Source organism: Mus musculus, chromosome 7 (assembly GCF_000001635.26).
Source record: "Mus musculus strain C57BL/6J chromosome 7, GRCm38.p6 C57BL/6J".
Classification (NCBI taxonomy): Eukaryota; Metazoa; Chordata; class Mammalia; order Rodentia; family Muridae; genus Mus; species Mus musculus.
Window position 1 is genome coordinate 35268040 of NC_000073.6, and position 20963 is coordinate 35289002.

A 20963-nucleotide genomic window follows, 5' to 3' on the forward strand; every position below is an offset into this window, starting at 1 on the left:
AAGAGGGCACTGGATGCAGAGTTACAAGTGGTTGTGGGCCACCCAACATGCATGCTGGGCAACGGATCCAGGTCCTCCCAGAGTAAGAGTGTGTGTTCCTAACGGCTGAGCAGTCAAGCTGCTCTTAAAGCCTTTGTGAAAATTCAAGAAGAAAATTCACCAATCTGTGGAAGGGGTGGGTAAGATGGCTCAACTGGTGAAGGTGTTTACTGCCAAGACTAGTGACCTGAGTTCAGTCCCTAGGACCCACATCGTAAAGGAGAGCCCCAACTTAAATTGTCCTCTAAATTCCAGACTTCCCCTAACCCACAGCAAGTGCCAGTGGTATCTGCCTGTAATGAACCCCTGCACTGAAGAGGTAGACAGCGAACCCCTGGGGCTGGCCGGCCACCCAACCCAACCTACCTGGTGAGCTAGTGAGCCCCAGGTCCCAGCGAGTGACCTTGTCTCAAAACCAAACAAATAAAAACACCCGGGTAGGTCGTACTGTGGGGGCTCAAGCCTTTAATCCCAGCATTTAGCATTTGGGAGGCAGAGGCAGGCAGATCTCTGTGAGTTCAAGGCCAGCCTGGTTGGTTCACAGAGTAAGTTCCAGGAAAACCAGGGCTACACAGAGAAACTTTGTGTTGTAAACAAACAAACAAGAAACACCAAGGTAGGGAGTGAGGCCAGAGATGAAGCCAGTGTGCGTCTGACCCCCATCACCAGGACCCACGAGGTGGAAAGAGAACCTGCTCCCCAAAAATTATTCACGCACACATCCCCACTCCAGGAATGCTAGTATACATGACATACACATACAAAGATGAGAGAATAAGCTTTTGAAGCACATTTTCTGGGAAATTTAGTTATTTACACACAAAAAAACAAACAGACTTCTACCACATATAGAAACAAAGTCAAAATGGATCAAAAGCTGTTGGGCTGGAGAGATGGCTCAATGGTTAGGAGCTCTGACTGCTCTTCCAGAAGTCCCGAGTTCAATTCCCAGGAACCACATGGTGGTTCACAACCATCTGTAATGGGATCCAATGCCCTCTTCTGGTGTGTCTGAAGACAGCTACAGTGTACTCATATACATAAAATAAATAAGATCTTTTTTAAAATTATATTTTTTAAAAAGCGCTTAAATGTTGAGTATTGAAACTCTAAGACTCGGAGGAAAGCAAAAGTGTAAATATCCCCTCTCTTCCCTTGGTGGTTTCTTAGATCTGACACCAAAAGACAACAGCAAGAATAGATAAATGCCATCACAATTAAAATCATGTGTGCCTGTGTCCTCAGCAAAGGGGAAACGACAGTAAGAAGATGGAAAGTCGCCACGAGGGAGGGAAAAGGACAGTCAGGGCGAGACAGCGAAGGCAGTTCACTTTCTGAACCTGCTTTATCAGTGTGACTGTTTCTACTTGGAGAAGAATCTATGTGATCGCCCAGGATCAAGAGAGGTCTGCGGCAGAGTATAGCGCCCTCTGCATTTCAAACAAGCTCCCTGGCGTGGTGGAACCAGTGCCCGGACCCCACTTCCGCCAGTTGTAAAGACAGAGCTTCGAAACACTTCCCAAGGAAGCCTCTAAATCTCCTATGAACGGTATGTAGTGACTCTCCATCCCGGGGATGGCGGGACGGACGGGTAAACCGTGACTGATCTTCACAGATGAGCCAAGGCTGCTGTTACTGTTCCCTTCCCGAAAGACAGACTCCATGTTTGGAGAGAGGAGCCAAGTGACCAGTGTTGTGGATTTGGTTTAGCACGTGCTGTATGAGTTCCCAAAATTGCACGAGAATTCTGCATGGGCGACCCAGAGGGTCCCTACCCCCAGCTGGTTCTGATTGGCAAATAAAGTTGCCGACAGCCAATGGCTGGGCGGGGAGATAGAGGCGGGACTTTAGGATCCTAGGGCAAGAGGGCCACAGAGGAAGAGGCCGAACTGCTGCTGTGCAGGAGAAGCAGAAGGACCAGGCTTAAGAGCTGAGAATGGGAAAGCATACACTCGTGTAAGGGCCAGAGATGAACGGCCCTGGGGTTGGGGTGGGGGTGGGGGGATTGGGTCTAGGGTACAAAGATGGATATAGATTTTAGCAAGTAATTATTCAGGAATATCGGAGGGGAGGCAATGTGGAAGTTTGTGAGTGTTCCATTCAGCTGATAAAGGCACATAAAATAAAAGGATGAGTGCGTTTCATTTGAGAACTGAACTGGGGCAGCTAGCAAAGGACTTGAGCAGCCATTGCCAGGATTACTCAACTACAGCGCCACACCAGTGTTGCCCCTTTTTGCTTCCTATAGCGCTATGGGCAGAAACAACATTTCCTCCCAACTGAGGCCAAGTGAAATGCATATGCGTGTGCCTTATAAGTTTATGTCACAATTAGAAGAGTCCGAACACCCTCTCTGTTTGCTAGACACACCCCAAGGCCTTGAATGTAAGGGATGAGGCGATCGACCCTTCTTTCACCCACCATCACTCGACAGCAGAGAACACAGGGTTCTCTCTCCAAATTGTTATTCCTATTTTTCTTCTGTGTAATGGAATCCCTGGTTTCTGTCTAGACTTTGGGGGGAAAATAAAAGAATGAAAAGAAAAGACAAACGGAAATAAACTATGTCCAAAATAAAATAAAATAAAATTCCTGGGCATTCTAGTAGCCACCTTTAAAGATTTCCTTTCTATTACATTTAAGGGGGTGTGCGCATATAAGTACGGGTGTCTGTGCAGACCAGAGGCTTCTGTCTCCTGGGGCTGGACTCACAGGCAGTGGGAACCACCTGGCATGGGTGCTGGGATTTGAACTTTGGTCCTCAAGAAGAATGGCACCAGCTCTTAAATGCTAATCCAACTCTCCAGACCCAAGGAGCACCCCTTTAATTGCAACACTCAGGAGGCAGAGGCAGATGCATCTCTGTGAGTTCAAGACCGGCCTGATTCTTACACAGAGTTCCATGTCATTCATGGATACAGAGTGAGACCCTATCTCCAAAACAAATCAATTTAAATCAGTTTAAAAATATCGTGCTGCAAAGGATATCATCAAGAAGTTACATATCTAGCCAGGCATGGCGGCACCCAGCTTTAATCCCAGCACTTGGGAGGCAGAGACAGGCATTTCTCTGTGAGTTTGAGGCCAACTTGGTCTACAGAGCAAGCTCTAGGACAGCCCGGGCTACACAGAGGAACCCTGTCTCAAAAAAAAAAAACAAAAACAAAAACAAAACAAAACAACAACAACAAAAAACAAAAATTACATATCTGCTATGGGGCATGTACTTAGAATGCATGGTGAAATACACATTTGATCGAATTCTACTGTTTTCTTTGTGTGCACAGCGCATGTGCATATTCACATGTGTAGAAGGTGTGCTGTGTGTGTAGATGGAGACTCCAGGCTCATGCCAGGAACCTTTCTCCACCTTATTCTTTGAGGAAAGGTCTCTCAATCAAACACAGAGCAGATAGACAGAGGATCCAGGGAAAGGTCTCTCAATCAAACACAGAGCAGATAGACAGAGGATCCAGGGAAAGGTCTCTCAATCAAACACAGAGCAGATAGACAGAGGATCCAGGGAAAGGTCTCTCAATCAAACACAGAGCAGATAGACAGAGGATCCAGGTATCCTGTTTACTTCTTCTGAGACTTAGATAATCTCAGCATTCACATGAGTTCTGGAGTTCTAAACTCTAGTCTTCTTGCTTGCACTCCAACCACTTTCATTACTGAGTCATCCACACAGCCCCCATGCCCTAACTGAGAGGTCTCGTGTAGCCCAGGCTAGCCTCATGCTTGAGGTATCGTCAAGGTCATCAAGGATAACCTCAAATCCCCTTCTTTTATTTACTACATTTATCTATTATGTGTGTGGTGCATGACACAATGGCACACCTGTGGCATTCGGTGCCCAAGTGGGGGATCTGCTGCTCTCCTTCCATCTCATGGGGTCTGGGAATTGAACATGAGCCATCAGGCTTCCTTGCCTTTACCTACTGCACCGCCTAGCCTACTCAGCCTTCAGCTTCTAAGATTTGTTTATTCATTTTATGTGTATGAATGCTCTTATCTGCCTGTATGCCTGCATGCCAGAAGAGGGCATTAGATCCCTTGATATGATGGTCGTGAGCCACCATGTGGCTGCTGGGAATTGAACTCGGGACCTCTGGGAGAGCAGTCAGTGCTCTCAATCATTGAGCCCTCTCTCCAGCCCCGCCCTTCAACTTCTGATCTTCCCACCTCTGGTTCCTGAGTGGTGAGATGACTGAGATGCACCGGCATGCCGGCTTGATGCTGTGATAGGGATCGGACACAGGGCCTTGTGCACAGTGGACAAGCACTCTACCAGGGACCTAAATAGATGTTTCTCCAAAGATAACCGAGTGGCTGGTTGATAGATAATGTAAACTGACTGTCAGCATCATTAGTCACCAGGATGGCACAAACGAAAGCCTCAGAGTCAGACGTCATTTACATTGAGATGGCTTAAAAAGTGTGGACAAGGTTATGGACAAATTAGAGCCTCGAGCATTGCTGGCGGAAACGTAAAAATGTGTAGCCACTTCAGAAAAAAATAGTTTAGCATTTCTTTACAAAGGTTAAACATAGGGACTGGAGAGACATCTCAACAGTTGAGAGCCCTTCTTACACTGGGTGGAGCAGTGCACACCTTTAGTCCCAGCACTAGGGAAGGAGAAGCAGGCAGTTCTCTGTCAGTTTGAGGCTAGCCTGATCTACACAGGGAGTTTTAGGACGACCAGGGCTACTTAGTGAAACTGTCTTTAAAAAAAAATAAAAACAAAAACAAAAACTGAGGAGTGCCTCTTGTGGGGGCTGGAGAGATGGCTCAACAGTTCAGAGCACTGGCTGCCCCAGTTCCAAGGGATGTAACAACCTTACACAGTGCAGACAGACATCAGTGCTCATAAAACGAACGAACGAATGAACGAACGTTTCTTGCAAAGTTCACCTATACCTATAAAGCAATCTGAGGCATCTTCTGGTCTTGTCAGGCATCTGTAGCCACATGGCATGCACTAGCACAATTAATAAAGACACATATTTTAAAGTTAAACATATGGAGCCTGGAGAGGTGGCTCAGTTGTTACAAGCACTGGCTGCTCTTGCAGAAGATCCAGGTTCAATTCCCCTCACCTCTATGGTAATTCAACCATCTGTGAATCCCAGTCCAGGGTTCAGACGCCCTCTTCTGGCTTCTCCAGGCTCTGCTACACACAGTACACATACATGTATGCAGACCAACACTCCAACACACAAAACGAAATACATTTAAAGCTAAATATGTGAGCTAATATAGAAGGCAACCATTTTACACTCAGGTATATGGTTCTGGAAAATTAAGGCATCCACAAAAAAGCTTGTACATATACACAGCATTTACCCCAACGCAGCTATCCACCAAGTGATGATGAACACATAAAATGCCAAAGCCCTACAAGGGACTATTATTTGGCAATTAAAAAAAAAAAAGCTGTGACAGGCTAGAGATATAGCTCAGCAGTTAAGAGTATTGACTGCTCTTCCAGAGGTTCTGAGTTCAATTCCCAGCAACCACATGGCAACTCACAGCCATCTGTAATGGGATCCGATGCCCTCTTCTGGTGTGTCTGAAGACAGCTTCAGTGTACTCACATACATAAAGTAAATAAATAATTCTTTAAAAAAAAAAGTACTGACATGCTTAGTGTGCCTGAGCCTCGAAAGCACTGGGTTAAGGGAAAGAAGGCTCCTGTCTGACCCTCACACACACACAGCATAGTGCTTCACTCTATTACTCTCTAGAACAACAAAAGAAAAGAAAAGAGAAGAGAAGAGAAGAGAAGAGAAGAGAAGAGAAGAGAAGAGAAGAGAAAAAGAAAAAGAAAAAGAAAAAGAAAAAGAAAAAGAAAAAGAAAAAGAAAAAGAAAAAGAAAAAGAAAAAGAAAAAAAGAAAAAAAGAAAAAGAAAAAGAAAGAGAAAGAGAAGACATTGGGCTGGATAGATGGCTCAGTGGTTAAGAGTGCCGACTACTCTTCCAGAGGTCCTGAGTTCAATTCCGAGCAACCACATGGTGGCTCACAACCATCTGTAATGGGATCTGATGGCCTCTCTGGTGTGTCTGAAGATAGCAACAGTGTACTCACATACATGAAATAAATAAATCTTAAAAAGAAAAAGGGCATTGTGCAATGCATGCCTTGCTAAGTTGGAATGTGTGGTACAAGAACTATAACAATAAAGCTGAGAAGCAAAGATAGGGAGGGAAGTCAGATATAAACGGCCCATCCCTTACCCTGTTCCTCCCACAGCTAATGGAGTAGGGTCATGTCAGGATTCCGGATGCTGGGCTGAGGGACCAGGAAAGGATGGAGGGAAGGAGACTGGGTTTTGCTCTCTGCTCAGAAAGTTGGAGGTGGATAAAGTAGTCCACAGTTGCAGAGGACTCCCCAAGATGTAAAAGGGTGCATGGGACTGGGAATGTAGAGATTAAGGTGGCAGGCGACTCAGCCAGCCTCGGGCATCCATCACTAATGCCCCCCAGGGGCTGCACATGCTTCTGCGCCTGTGGGAGGGTGCAGAGCGGATGACGGGTCTCACTCAGGTGGCTGGAAGGCCACTTGGGTCCTCTGACATTGGTAGGTGCTCCTGACCTTAGAGAGAGGTTGCTGGTTACCCCAGAACTTCTTCACTGTTGCCATGTGGCTCTTCTCACGTGGCTGACGATCCTTGTCTAAGGCCAGGGGGTCGTGGGAGGTCAGATTATAATACCGACGGATATCTGGGAGGGACAGCTTGAAAAGACCCAATGCTCTCATCAGGGCCCATGGCACCTTGCTTTGTTGCGCCCTGAGAAAGGTGGGTTGAGATATTTCTCTGTCCTCACTGAAATCCATCTTCTTGGGGCTAAATCTGTTCTTACTATCGACTGAACCCCTCTTGCTATCGACTGAACCCCTCTTGCTATCGACCGAACCCCTCTTGCTATCGACCGAACCCCTCTTGCTATCGACCGAACCCCTCTTGCTGTCGGCCGAACCCCTCTTGCTGTCGGCCGAACCCCTCTTGCTATCGGCCGAACCCCTCTTGCTATCGGCCGAACCCCTCTTGCTATCGGCCGAACTCTTCCTGCTGTCTACCGAAACTCTCCTGTTATCGACCAAGACCCAATTGTACTCGGCAAAATCCAAATTCTTGTTCTTAAGAGACCCCTTCCACCAACTGTCCTCGACGAAATCCAACTTCTTGGAGTCAAGATCCCCCTTCGGTTTAACTCTTTTCTTCTTTATCTTCTTCTTCTTCTTGACATCAGGAGACCCCTTCCTGACCTGGTCAGGGCTGTTCAGGATCTCTTCATTGTCTTTCGTCATGTCGTCAATAACTTCCCTGCTATCTTTAGAATCCTTCCTAATCTCTTCTGAGCCCTCCCAGGTCTTCCCAGAACCTTTCCTGGTGCCCCCCGAGGCTTTTGGGGGGACTTGGGGCTCCATCTTGGAGCCTGCCCGGCCAGCCGCAGCCTCAGCGGGAACGGTGGCACCACGTGCCTACACCCCGCGCTGAGCCCTTCGGATCCACGTGCTGCACCGGGTCTGCTATTTACCTGCCCACTTCCTGACTCGGAGACTTCAGGCAGGATCGCTCCCTTCCAGGCCAGCCTGGGCTACATAGCAAGACCCAACCTCGGAAAGAGAGAAAAGGAGGAAATGAGGGAGGGGTGACAGAAGATGCCTCCCAATGCAGAGTACTACTGCCCCTAAAATGTTCTCTGGCATTTGGACGCATGAGGAAGGAGACTGAGGTGCAAAACCAGGGATCTTACCCTTGTGCCCTCCTGGCTCTCTGTCACTGTGAATCTCTGTCCCTTTGCCTGTGGAAGAGCTCCTAGCATGCCCAATTTGTGTCTGACAAATAGCCCATAACTTATGGCATGACTGGGATGGAGCAGGATACAGTTTCTGGGGACCAGGGTTACATCTGTGTGTGTGGACAAGGGGAAAGACTGATTCATTACAATTCGTAACAAGGATAGTTACAGGCAGAAGAATAACTGTGGATGGAATAATCGTGAAATAGAGGGTTCTCACATCTGAGTGGTTAAACAACGCATGATCACCTTCTTGCTTCTTTTGAAGTCTTTCTCATTGTATAAAGTTCCCTGCACGTTGGTCCCCACCCCCACCCCCATTAAGATGCTGGGATGACATCAGTGCCTGGCTCAGTAAGTTTCTACCACTCACCCCAGCCCAGCTCTGCATTTGTCAGCTGGTGGGGCCCAAGCTGTGGTACACACGGGCCTGCTCAGTCTGCCCCCTGGGCTCCAAGGCACCACCAGCAGGAGGCTGCTTCTCACAAGGATGGGGATAGGCAGCCTCCCCCTTTACCCCCTCCACTGCCAAGTCCCGGCTCTCCTTTCTGGACTCAGCTACCTTGACACAGAAAGCAGAGAAAAGCCCCTTTGCTCTTCTCTCCCTTTTAAAAATCTCCAAGACATTCCAAAAGAAATCAAGAAGCACATTTTTTTTAAAAGCCACTTTAATTAAACTGTTCAGTCTTTTATCCTTCTAACATGGACTGAAGTTAAAAATAGAAATCAATTTCTGCAACCTTTCAGGGCAGCCTTTGAAATGTCAAGGTTTAAAAAATTATTTTACAGAAGGAATTTACATATAAATACAATCTGTACAATGATGAACTGGGAAATCAATGGATGTGCATCATGGAGGAACCTCCAGACTGAGACAGGCCAGGGCAGGGCTCCATTATTGCCTTCTTAGGGGGAGACACTTCAGTCTGCAGAAGAAAACAGGAGAGAGAAACAGAAAAGGGGATGAGACACAAACTGAAAACCAAATACTTCCACAGTACCACATCCCCAGCCCTTAGGCCAGGTTGGCCTCAGCTTTCCAAGTGCTGGGATTACAAGTGTGACTCACCACTCCCAGCCTCGATCCTTGCTTTATGTATTAAGATTTACTATGTAGGTGCAGGTGCGCTCAGAGTCACGAGGGCACCACATCCTCGCAACTAGAGATATAGGCAGCAGCGAGCTGCTTGCTGTGGGTGCTGGGAACAAAACTTGGTCCTGCGTAAGAGCCATGCTGTTGACCCATCTCTCTAGCTTCTTGCTCCTTGTTTTAAACTCTTCCTCCTGTTATTTCCTGGGCACAGAGAGATCTGCAAACCCAACCTTGCACCAGGTTCCACTTCTAACAGCAACTCCAACGTCGGTTTCACAAGCTCGCCTCAGCCATCACATGACTTTGGAAAGGAACAAAAACATGCTCACTTTGGGGCCCAATGCTTTTGAGTTATCAGTCTGAAATCTCAACTTCATAATCCAATTAAGTAGGTGCCACGGGCATGGAGGCGTGCACCTGTCGTCCCTGCACTCAGGGGTTAAGACAGGAAGAACATAAGCTCCGGGCCAGAACGGGCTAGACCTTATCACAGAAAGAAAGGAAAGGGGCTGAGTTGAATGGAAAGCAAGTGCATGGCTGCTACACTCTGAGTGGGGCTTCACTCTAGGGAGAAAGCCAAGGACAGAGCAGACAACACTCCATGCTTCACTTGCATAAAGGAACGGTACACAGCCAACCACCAACCAGTTGCTGTTGCCTAGGTAACACAGAAGCATCTCCAAAGACAAGCACTGAGATCTCATGTGACATGATTCCATTAGGGCTCAGGGAGCTAGCTCAGTGGCACAGCATGCATGCAGAAGGCCCTGGGCTTAACCCTCAACATTGCATATACAACAAGGGAAAAAGCACACACAACGAAATTAAACATGCTGCCTTTAAATAAAACTAAAACTTAAAAGGAACTGGGTGGGCATGGTTGTGCACTGATAATCCTAGTACTCAGAAGGCTGATTCAGCATGTGAGCTCAAGGCCAGCCTGGGCTAACTAATGAGATACTGTGTTTAAAAGGACAAAGGTGGCAAGATGGCTCAGAAGGTAAAGAGCACTTTGCTCCCAAGCTCGATGTCCCGAGTCTGATTCAGAATCCACACAGCAGGTGAAGCAACACCCATAAATTGTTCTCGCGTGGGACACAGTGGGAAATCTGAGGTCCTTAGCAAGAGTCTTAGGTCTAAAGCAGAGAGTAGGACCCCAGCCTCTTCTCAACACAGTGTGCAGCCTCAGCCCAAGTCCAAGTCAACAGGGACATCTGAGTGAGGACTGGACCCCCTAAAACCGAGAGCCCAAAGATGCCTTTTCTCACTACAAATTGATTGTCTTGGGTCTATATTATGGTGATGAGAACACAGGCACATTTACAGCTATCTAAAAACCTACAGATGTGTGCGTCTTCAGCACCAACAGTACTTACCACACACACCGCCTCTCAGGTCTAGTTCTTGTTCTTGTTTGTTTGTTTGTTTGCTTGTTTTGGGGGGATGAGATCTCGTGTAGCTCAGGCTGACCTCAAACTTGGTGTGTAGGGCAGGAAAACTTTGAACTCCAGTCCTCCTGCTCCTCCTGCTTCTCCTGCTTCTCCTGCCTCCTCCTGCTTCTCCTGCTTCTCCTGCCTCCTCCTGCTTCTCCTGCTCCTCCTGCTTCTCCTGCTCCTCCTGCTCCTCCTGCTTCTCCTGCCTCCTCCTGCTCCTCCTGCCTCCTCCTGCTCCTCCTGCCTCCTCCTGCTCCTCCTGCCTCCTCCTACTCCTCCTGATTCTCCTGCCTCCTCCTGCTTCTCCTGCTCCTCCTGCTCCTCCTGCTCCTCCTGCTTCTCCTGTTCCTCCTGCCTCCTCCTGCTCCTCCTGCTCCTCCTGTTCCTCCTGCCTCCTCCTGCTCCTCCTGCTTCTCCTGCTCCTCCTGCTCCTCCTGCCTCCTCCTGCTCCTCCTGCTCCTCCTGCTCCTCCTGCTCCTCCTGCCTCCAGCTCTCAGCTGCTGGGATTATAGGCAGGTGCCGCCAAACTTTTTATGTTTTATTTAAGTTTTAGATGTCGATTAGCACACAGCCACCTGCTTGTTTTCTGTCTGCCTTAACATACTCTTTGCTGGGCCCTGAATACCAGTCAGCCCCCCTATGATGGACTGTGCAGTCAGACTCAGCCAAAAAAGCTCTTCCTTCCTCAGTCTGCTGCCTGTCAGTTATTTTATCACAATAGCACAGAAAACTGCTACCTAGGAGCGGGGTTCCTGACCATGGGGGTTCGTGGTTCTTTTGAACTGGTTTGTGAGGAGAAATGTAGAAAAGTTAAGAGCTGCAAAAGAGAGTGTACTGGCTAGTTTTGTGTCAACTTGACACAGCTGGAGTTATCACAGAGAAAGGAGCTTCAGTTGAGGAAATGCCTCCATGAGATCCAACTGTAAGGCATTTTCTCAATTAGTGATCAAGGGGGAAAGGCCCCTTGTGGGTGGGACTATCTCTGGGCTGGTAGTCTTGGTTCTATAAGAGAGCAGGCTGAGCAAGCCAGGGGAAGCAAGCCAGTAAAGAACATCCCTCCATGGCCTCTGCATCAGCTCCTGCTTCCTGACCTGCTTGAGTTCCAGTCCTGATTTCCTTTGGTGATGAACAGCAGCATGGAAGTGTAAGCCAAATAAACCCTTTCCTCCCCAACTTGCTTCTTGGTCATGATGTTTGTGCAGGAATAGAAACCCTAAGACAGAGAGAAAATCTAGAAGGCTGTAGAGCTTATAGACCCTTCTGTGGGAGTGTGGACAGCCAGAATGTGGACAGAGAGGCAGGACAGCATGGACTGTGCTCGTGAGCAGTCAGAAGGGGACAGGACTCTACTGGGAACGGAACTAGAGTCCATGCATGTTATACTCTGAAAAAGGGGGTGGGGGAGGAGGCTGGAGAGATGGTTCAGCAGTTAGGAGCACTTGCCAATCTTACAGAGGACCTGGGTTCAGCACATGGTGCAGGCACAGCAGCTCCCAACCACTGTAACTTAGCTTCAAGGGATCCAACATCCCCTCCTGGCCCCTGTGAGCATTATATGTACTTGTATATACATATATATACAAGCAAGCAAGTAGTCACACACATAGTCATGCACATCGATGTGTACACAATGTGTATAAATAATTGCATGTATATACGATTGCATGTGTGTATGGTTGTATGTTTGTATGAGTATGTGTCTATATGATTATATGTGTGCATGTATGCGTATATGTGATTACATGTGTGTATGATTGTATGGATATGACTGCTTATATATATAGTTGTATTTATAAGATTATGCATGTACATGACTAAATATATGTGTGATATGACTGTGTGTGCATGTATGTATGTATATGTGTGTGGGCATGTGTGTGCATCTGTATGTAAAAGAATTTTAATCCAGCAACATGGCTGCTCTGGCAAGAGATCACATCTAAAGACCTTCTAGGTCTATGTGATCTGGCTGGATGTAGACAATACCCTTAGTGCACACCTTTAATCTCAAACCGTATAAGAAAAGTTAAAAGGAAGGAAGCAGTCATGTTTGAAGGTGATGTGTAATTGAGGGACAGACAAAGTGACAAATCCTGGAAAGATCTGATTGAAGAGTCAGAGATAAGATACACCCAACTCTCAAGAGAACAGCACCGGAGAGAGAGGGGCAGTTTTAGCAGTACAGTCTTACAAAGACGGGTGGCAAAAGAACGAGCTAGATACAGGTGAAGACAGAAAGAACCAGCAAACAAGGAGGAGCCAGAAGAAAGAGACAGAAAATTAGGACATATTGCCAAAGGTAGTATGAGGCCAAGCAGAGCAATTCAGTCAGAAGCCAAGAGAAGCCAGTTTGAATCAGTCAGCTTGGAGCAGTTTGGGCCAGAACAGCTGAGTTGAACCAGCCAGCCAGAGTTCAGAGAGAAGTAGAGTGAGTTTATTCAACAGTAAGCCTCCAAGACAATTACATCTGGCAAATAAAAGTTACATTTACATATGTGTGTATATGAGTATGTTTGTGTGAGTGTGTGTGTGTGTCTGTGTGTCTGTGTGTTTGTGTATGTACAGAAGTCTTGAGAGTTCATAGGAGACTGGTTGAGGAGGTTAATATGGAGAAGGGAGCTTTTTCTGCTGGGTCTGAAGTTTTTTTCTCTGTTTCTATTCCAACCCCTTTTGGATTTTTGAGACACAATATCACACCATGTGGCCCATATTGTCCTCAAACTTGCGATCCTTCTGCCTCAGCCTCCCAAGAACTGGGGTAACAGGTGAGTGCCACTGACCCTAACCCAATTTCTCATTCTGACACAGTGCTCAATGCAAGCGTCATGAATATTCAGTAGGCCTTTGGGGGGTCTTCGAAACAACCCCCCCTGGGGGCTTAACCATCCCAGAAGCTGCCAGCCCTCCCCTGAGGGCTCACCTTCTCAGCAGCTCCTGAGGGGACAGCTCTGCTGGCCCTCCGTCATCGCTCCCACTGTCACTGCTGTCTGTACTCTCAGAACTGCTATTTTTTTCCGATTTCTTATTCTTTTGCTTACTTTTGTGTTTGTGTTTCTTATGTTTCTTTTTCTAGGAAAAAAAACAAAATAAAAATGAAGGTTAGAAAGCAAGAGAAACAATAGATGGGAAGAAGCTGAACAAGGGCTGGGGAGTAGCTCAGATAGTAAAGTTCTGGCTGACCAAGCTTGATCTATAAAAAGCAGATGTGGTGCTGCAGGCCCACTGCTCCATCCCAGCAGCAGCAGCTCCAGGTTCAAAAGATAAGGTGGAGGGAGGGGCCAGGCGGGTTGGCATGTACTCCAGCGCTCAGGACACAGGGGCAAGTGGATCTCTGTGATTTCAAGGACAGCTTGGCCTACAGAGTGAATTCTAGGGTAGCCAGGGCTATACTGAGAGACCTTGCCTCAAGAAAACAAAAACCTGAAAAAAAAGCCAAAACACAAAAAGGGTGAACGACTGAATATGATGCTTGACCTATATATGTACAGATGAACACAGGCAGAAGCGAGTGCACACACACACACACACACCCCTAACCCAGGAGCATGACGTATAACTTATTGGTAGAGCCCCTGCCTAGATTACCCCAGTGAAGGGCTGGGGGTGTGGCTCAGTGGTAGAGCCCCTGCCTAGAATCCCCCAGTGAGGGGCTGGGGGTGTGGCTCAGTGGTAGAGCCCCTGCCTAGAATCCCCCAGTGAGGGGCTGGGGGCATGGCTCAGTGGTAGAGCCCCTGCCTAGAATCCCCCAGAGAGGGTCTGGGCGCGTGGCTCAGTGGTAGAGTCCCTGCCTACAATCCCCCAGGGAGGACTGGGGGCATGGCTCAGTGGTAGAGCCCCTGCCTAGAATGCCCCAGTGAGGGGCTGGGGGCGTGGCTCAGTGGTAGAGCCTTGCCTAGAATCCTTTAGCAAAGTGTTGGCAGATTAGTTCAGTAATAAAATGCTTAGAATTTGCCTGAGAAGGGCTGGGGACTGAGCTCAAAGGTAGAACTTTGTCATATATAATAACCTGGGCTGAAAAGAAAGATAAAAAGCACCTACACTGGGCATGTGTTTGGATGCTAGAGCTGTTAAGAAACCAAACTTTTTTTTTTCTTTTTATTTAAAACTTTAAAAAATTAAATAAAATTCTCCTTTAAAGTATGCTTTGGCCTAATGGTGACACCCAGAGCTAGCAGCTGTGACACATTAAAACACACTGGCATCCCCAACATGTCAACAACAGACAAAGTAGAGCCACACGGGTGCAGGCAGGACCTCATGGCGACTCTCAGCCCCCATCCTCCTAGGAATCTGACTTGTCCCGGCAAGGCAGACAGAGGGAAGAGAGCGGCGGCGGGCCACTGCCGAGCAGGAATAAGAGCACACGGGTCTGCTTCTCCAACAATGGCTGTGCAGCTTCACTCCGCACTCAGGCCTGGGCAGGGACACACAGGTCCTGCCACTAATGATAGCCAGACTGCAGGTTATAAGCCATAAAGAACACATGGATGACAAAAAATACGTCACTTACAGAATCAAGCTTTTTTCCCTTCAAATGGCACTAAGGCCAAAGAGCTTAGTCTATGTTAATAATGAGGTGGGCGTGGACGGTTTTAATATTTAATGTGTAATGTTTACTACAAGGTACCTCAAATCCTTTAAAATGTTTTTCTTTATATTTATGTGTATGGGTGTTCTGCCTGTGTGTGTCTTGTACACAGTGCCTGTGGAGGCATCAGATCGCCTGGAGCTGGAGGTATAAACAATTGTAAGCCAGGTGACAGAAACCAAAGCCACCAGGGCACTTAAACACTGAGCCACCCATGCAGAGAATACAGGTATGTGTCACCGTGTCTGACTAGACACAGATTTCTTTTCTTTTTTTCTTTTCTATCTGTCTCTCTGTCTCCCTCTTTGTCTCTGTGTCTCTGTCTCCTCTTTCTTTCTTTCTTTCTTTCTTTCTTTCTTTCTTTCTTTCTTTTTTTCTTAAATGCAACTACTCAAAATCGGCTGCTCTAAAAAAAAAAAAAAAAAAGGTTCTGAGAAAAGAGCTAGCACTGGACATGACAATTCTACCAAGCCACCAAGGGGCCTATGTCCAGTGTCGCAGCCAGGAGCCCCTCTCCCTGGGGCTTCGAAGGATGTCCCCACACTTCTCTACTCTAGAGGAAGACACTCACCTTCTCTCTCTTTCTTCTGTGTTCCTTTTTGCTCTTGTGTCTTTCTTTGCTCTTCTTGGGTTTCTCTTTTTGAGGTATCTCGAGTTTCTGGCGAGAGTCTGGGGAGGAAGGTGTGATAAGCGTGTGAGCAGAAGAGACAAAAAAGGAAGACTAACCATTAGGGAGCCCTGCCACTTTCTAATCTTATTGATAGTCAGATATTTCAAAATGTCAGCTCCCGAAAGTCTTTTCTAATGCTGCTTTTTGTAAGTCCATATCCCCTAAGTAACCCATACACCGAGTTATTATTCACTATTTTATGGAAATCAAGACTTCTAGAAAATAGGCACAAATAAACTACAAGAGTACTTTAACCACTAACACCAACCTGGAACCAAAGACCCATGAACCAAAGCCGAGAGAGACATGCTCGCTCGGATTCTCTGAAATTGGGCTAAGTGGCTAAGCCAGTACTTAGGTGGGAATACTATAGGAAGCAGGGTGGTGGACAATGCAATCGCATGCTGCTTATCTGACTGGGCCATGTAGCCTGGCTTTCAAAACCAGGCTGACTATCTTCACGGGGGACATAAGCACATGGCCCTAGAACAGAAGCTGCTAAAGATGCCGGGGACGAGGGATGCCAGTGCGTTAGCCAATGTCCAAAAAACCTGAAAATATCCTCTATCCACAATGCCCCCCGCCCTTTTTTGTAACAAGGTCTCACTCTGTAGCCCTGGCTGTCTTGGAACTCACTCTCTCTGTGTACATCAAGCTGGCCTTAAACTCGCAGAGATCCATCTGCCCCTGCTTCCTGAGGATTGAGATTAAAGGGGCCTGACTAACCTCAAACTTGTGATCCTCCTGCTTCAGTGTCCTAAGTGCAAGGGTTATAGTGCTATACCAGCTATGAAGAATAAGAACATTTAAGATGCTTACTAACATTAACATCTCAAAGCTGAGAAGGAAAGGACATTTAGAGTTTTGATACTGTAAAGGGACAACTGTCCCTCGGACAATCAGTGGAGGGAGCAGGTATTTGTGAAACTGCAATCAGAAACCCTGTGGGCACTTGGTGGCTGTGGAATGAGGTAGATGGCTGGGAGAGACATTTGTGGGGCTGTTCCTTTGCAAGGGTGGCACATAGGGAGGTGTACTGGACTCACTGGGGCAGAAGACAGGAGGCAGCCGAGGCCCGAACTCTTCCCGTTCGTCAATCTGTGCCTTTTGGATGGGGAAGGGGGTTGCAGGCTCACAAGGCTCCGGCTCAGCAGCTGAAAAACACCTGCATATTAATTTCACTCATCTGCCCGGCGCTGATGCACTTGTGTCTTGGTGGTTTTTGCCATGGAATGGTACACTTTCTTCAGGCTACTGAAGCAGCTGAGCAGAGCATGCAGTGGTGGGCGAGGTGGAGGCCACCTCTGCCTGTGGACACTGGGGCTGGGAGGTCAGCTACATTAGGCCACACAGAACCAAGTGCATGACAGGTTGTCCACAGGAGGCCACCGTAGAGAGCCAGAGGCCTGCACTCCAAAGGAGCTCACTAAAAGAAGGCCTATACAAGATACAAGCTTACCAACAGGGGTGAGAGACTGTGTCCTACCCCATAAACCTCACTCAAAATATACTATCAACAGAAGAAATAGTGAAAATAAAGGATTCTTCTCACAGTAAACCAACCCCTCCAAAAAGATAAACAGACTATTCCACTGTCAGACAGAACGAGCATAAAGCTGGGACTCCTGTATCAGGAGTGTTAACAGCGGTCCTGCCTACCTGCTTTCTACTTTCCTGTACCATTTTTGGTTTTCATTTTTGAGACAATCTTACATAGCCCCGGTTAGCCTCCAACTCACTCTGTAGCTGAGGGTGGCCTAGAGCCTGCTGTCCATACACTAGTTCTGGGCCGAGTACAATTTATGCAGTGTTCAGGATTGAACCCAGGCCCCCACGCATGGGAGGCAGGCACTCTACCACTGAGCTATATTGCCAGCCCTATGCTCACTATAGACAAAGCTGTCCTGGAACTCGCAGAGATCCACCTGCCTCTGCCTCTCCCAAGTGCTAGTGTTTAAGGCATTTACCACTATGCCCAGTCTTTTAACCTTCAAGTATACATGACTTTTTAATTAAAAACAATAAGGGTTTTATCCACAGGAAGAAAAAAAAAGAACTGATATTGCAGTCGTCTAAAATGGATATTGAATCATATCCCTGTGTAGGACCCTGGTTAAGGGCCTTTAGGATTGATACTCAGGTCTACCACAGACAGACACAGAGGCAGACATGGGGCAGATAGACAGACAGAACCTCCAGTGATGCAGATGGAAACTGACCACAGCTCTAGCATCCCAAAGTCTGCCTGTTTTGTCTGGAACACTTAAAGTGATGCATGGAACAAACAGGCCAGGCTTCTGACAAGTGTGGCGTCAGGAAATGAGCGCAGATCCGCTTACCAGTTGGGATGCCAGGCCATGCCTGCTGGAGCCAACGGAAGCTTAACACCCTCTCCTAGACAGTGGACCCTGGACATCCTGACCAAAGGCATTCCCAGAACCCTGACGCTCCCTCAGCAACCAGGGAAAGGAATGAGGGAGGGAGGGAGAGAGGGAGGGAGGGAGGGAGGGAGGGAGGGAGGGAGGGAGGGAAGGAAGGAAAGAAGGGAGGGAGGGAAGGAAGAAGGGAGGGAGGGAAGGAAGGAGGGAGGGAGGGAGGAAGAAAGGGAGGGAGGGAGGAAGGAAGGCAGGCAGGCAGGAAGGATGAATTAATTTTGGACAAGTTAGATACTGAACTCTATCCCAACCCTTAAAAAATTTTTAAAGAAAATTTGTACTTTTTCAATTCTTAACTAGGCTAAGTTGGGAAATCAATATTGTCAAAAACAACTATCTTTAAAATACACATCAGAGATTTAAACTAGATTTTAAAAAGATCCAACACCGGAGACTCTACTCAGACAAATTAAAATATAGTGATAGAAGGCAAAGAGGTGGCACAGGCCCTAAAATGTTTGCCACACACATGAGGACCCGAGTTTGAACCCAGACCCCACAGAAAAAGCTGAGTGAGATGGCATGTTCAGTGTTGGGAGATGTGGGCTTCTGTGGCTTGTTAGCTGGCTGCTTAGACAAACCGAGGAGCCCCCAGGTACTGCTGAGACTGCATCTCAAAAAGCATGGAGGCACGACACTTAAGGCTGATCTCTGGACCCACTGTGCCTGCATGCACACATGTAATGTATATCTGAACATACTAACATACACATGCACGCACACACATACACACACTTGTGTGCGTGTGTGTGTGTGTGTGTCTGTGTGTGTGTGTGTGTGTGAACATGATGAGATACTATTAATTGTCAAGTGTCCTAGTTGAAGCTGCAAAGCCAAATGTGGTGCCTGCCTGAAGTCCTAGAAGATAGAGTCTAGGAGGTGGGCAAAGGATCAGAGGTTGCCGGCCAGCCTTAGCAATGTCAATGTCAGACTGGGCTTCCTGAGAGCCTGTCTCACCACAGACAAACAAGACTGCACCTTAAACACTGTCAGCTCTCCCTTAGGGAGGTGGCCTTACCAAGGACCACAGAGGTCTCCCCAGCAGCAGCCTCCTGAGAGCCTTTAAGGCTGGCCTCCTCAGTGTGCTCTTGACTGTCCTCACTATCATCTTGCTCCTCCTCCGAAGATGAGGACTTTTCATCAGAGGAACTGGCGAAGATGGCTTTGAATAAATCCATGGAAGGGCGGCTACCTTCCCCGTCCGTCTGTGCATCCACAGCTTTGTCTACAGTCTGCATACAGTAACAGAGAAACAAGAGTCAGGGATGAGAGGACCAGATGCTTTGAAACACACGTGTACACATGAGCAAATAGTTAAGATTGGGTCTAGGGGGAGTAGGCAGATAGCTGAGTGGTTAAAAGCACTGGCTACTCTTGTAGAGGACCGGGGTTTGATTCCCAGCACCCATGTGAAGGCTTACATCATCATAACTCCAGCTCCAGGGATCAGCAGGTGCCGCATGCACATCTGAGCGTGGGAGTAAAATACTCAGACACAGTTTTAGAAAGTGGTCTGGGGTATTCCCCAGCGCCGCCTAACCAAGTGTGTAGCACTTTCCCTCTGTGGGGTTCTTGTAAAATATGCTCAGGAATATTACCAAAAGGTCTTAATGATTCTGTTAGAGAATCCCAGGACCACCACGGTTTGACTGTGAAACGCTCCCTATGGTGTTCAATGCTAGCATGTGCAAGACCCTGTAGTATTTGCTCCTAGCATGTGCAAGGCCCTGTGGTATTTGCTCCTTCCAAACATTGGAAGGAGAGAACCTATTCCCATAGGTCGTCCTCTGACTACACATGTGCAAAAGCCAAGTAAACAGAGTAAGAGAACCCAGGGGATGTTCCCCCACGAAAGGGAACACTTATTCATCATCATACGAGTACAGCATGAATGCGATGCTTTACACTAAGTGAGGGCTGCTTTAGACAGAAGCGTGGAGGCTTTTCTCACATACAGCTACAGTTATGTTGTAGGTCTGTCCACTAGGCACCAGCCAGGTAGAACCCACGGGCCAAATCTATCTCTGATTGGTTTCCATAAGTAAACATGTTCTGGAAAAATGTGATCTCTGTTATTCACACACAAGCCTGTGGTCTCCTGTACACCGGGGGGAGCAGCAGAGGCTGTCATCTGCTCATACAGGCACACACACACACAGACACACAGGCACACACACTTGCACACAGGCACATGTACATGCACACGGGCACACATATGTACATGGGCACACACACACACACACACTTGTATACACACACACACACACGCACACACATGCATGTGTTCATACACACATGGGTACATGCACATACACACAGGCACACACACATGGGCACATGGCACACACATATCCACTACTTAATAGAGAACATAACATATAGAGAAGGGCCTGGACAGCAGTACCCCCATACCGTGTCTGGGCGTGGCTCTGGGGCCTGTTCCTCTTTGCTTCCTAAGGCACTGGATTCTTGTTTTGGAGGTCCAACTTTTGATCTAGCTTGACTTAAAAACTCGCTAATGGAATCCTCTTTCTTCTCCTGTTTGGATGTGTCCCATCGTGATGGTTTCCTGGATTCTGAAAGGCAGGAAGGAACCCAACACAACACTGGAATTAGTGAACAGAAGGCAAATTCAAGACTGACCTTTCATTTGCTCAGAGCCTCGGTCTACCTTGGATGGGCCAGGTGCACTGTACAAAGTACTGGGGATACGGCAGGTGCAGAGAGACCCAAGCCCAGAGATTAAACTACTGGCTTGCTTGCCCGGTGTCGCTGTACAGGTATAAGCAATCCTTAACCAAGAAAGTCTACATTGCGCTCACACTAGGGCTGGTCTACTCTTTACTTCCCCTCCCAGCCAGTGAGGAATTGAGACCTAGATCAGTACCCAAGTCCCAT

General features: G+C 47.6%; 2 protein-coding genes across 5 annotated transcripts in view; both read right to left on the reverse strand.

The window, feature by feature from the left end:
- The window catches only part of Wdr88 (WD repeat domain 88), a 39324-nt gene extending 31807 nt beyond the window's left edge, over positions 1-7517 (reverse strand). The window contains exon 1 of the mRNA NM_001370886.1: positions 6636-7517. Within this exon, the coding sequence (NP_001357815.1) occupies positions 6636-7472 (837 nt within the window). The 5' untranslated portion in view covers positions 7473-7517. The remainder of the gene's footprint in view (positions 1-6635) is intronic.
- Positions 1-20963, reverse strand: part of Gpatch1 (G patch domain containing 1) — a 79837-nt gene that overhangs the window by 29128 nt on the left and 29746 nt on the right. Inside the window, exons 15-20 of one of the 4 annotated variants that reach the window (NM_026181.1) lie at positions 20478-20641; positions 19084-19297; positions 16677-16784; positions 15532-15629; positions 13293-13441; positions 8505-8772 (exon numbers count right to left, since the gene is read on the reverse strand). In NM_026181.1, coding sequence (NP_080457.1) covers positions 8742-8772; positions 13293-13441; positions 15532-15629; positions 16677-16784; positions 19084-19297; positions 20478-20641 — 764 coding nt within the window. In that variant the 3' untranslated portion in view covers positions 8505-8741. The other 3 variants (XM_030242933.1, XM_030242934.1, XM_030242935.1) reach the window with 3 other exon arrangements.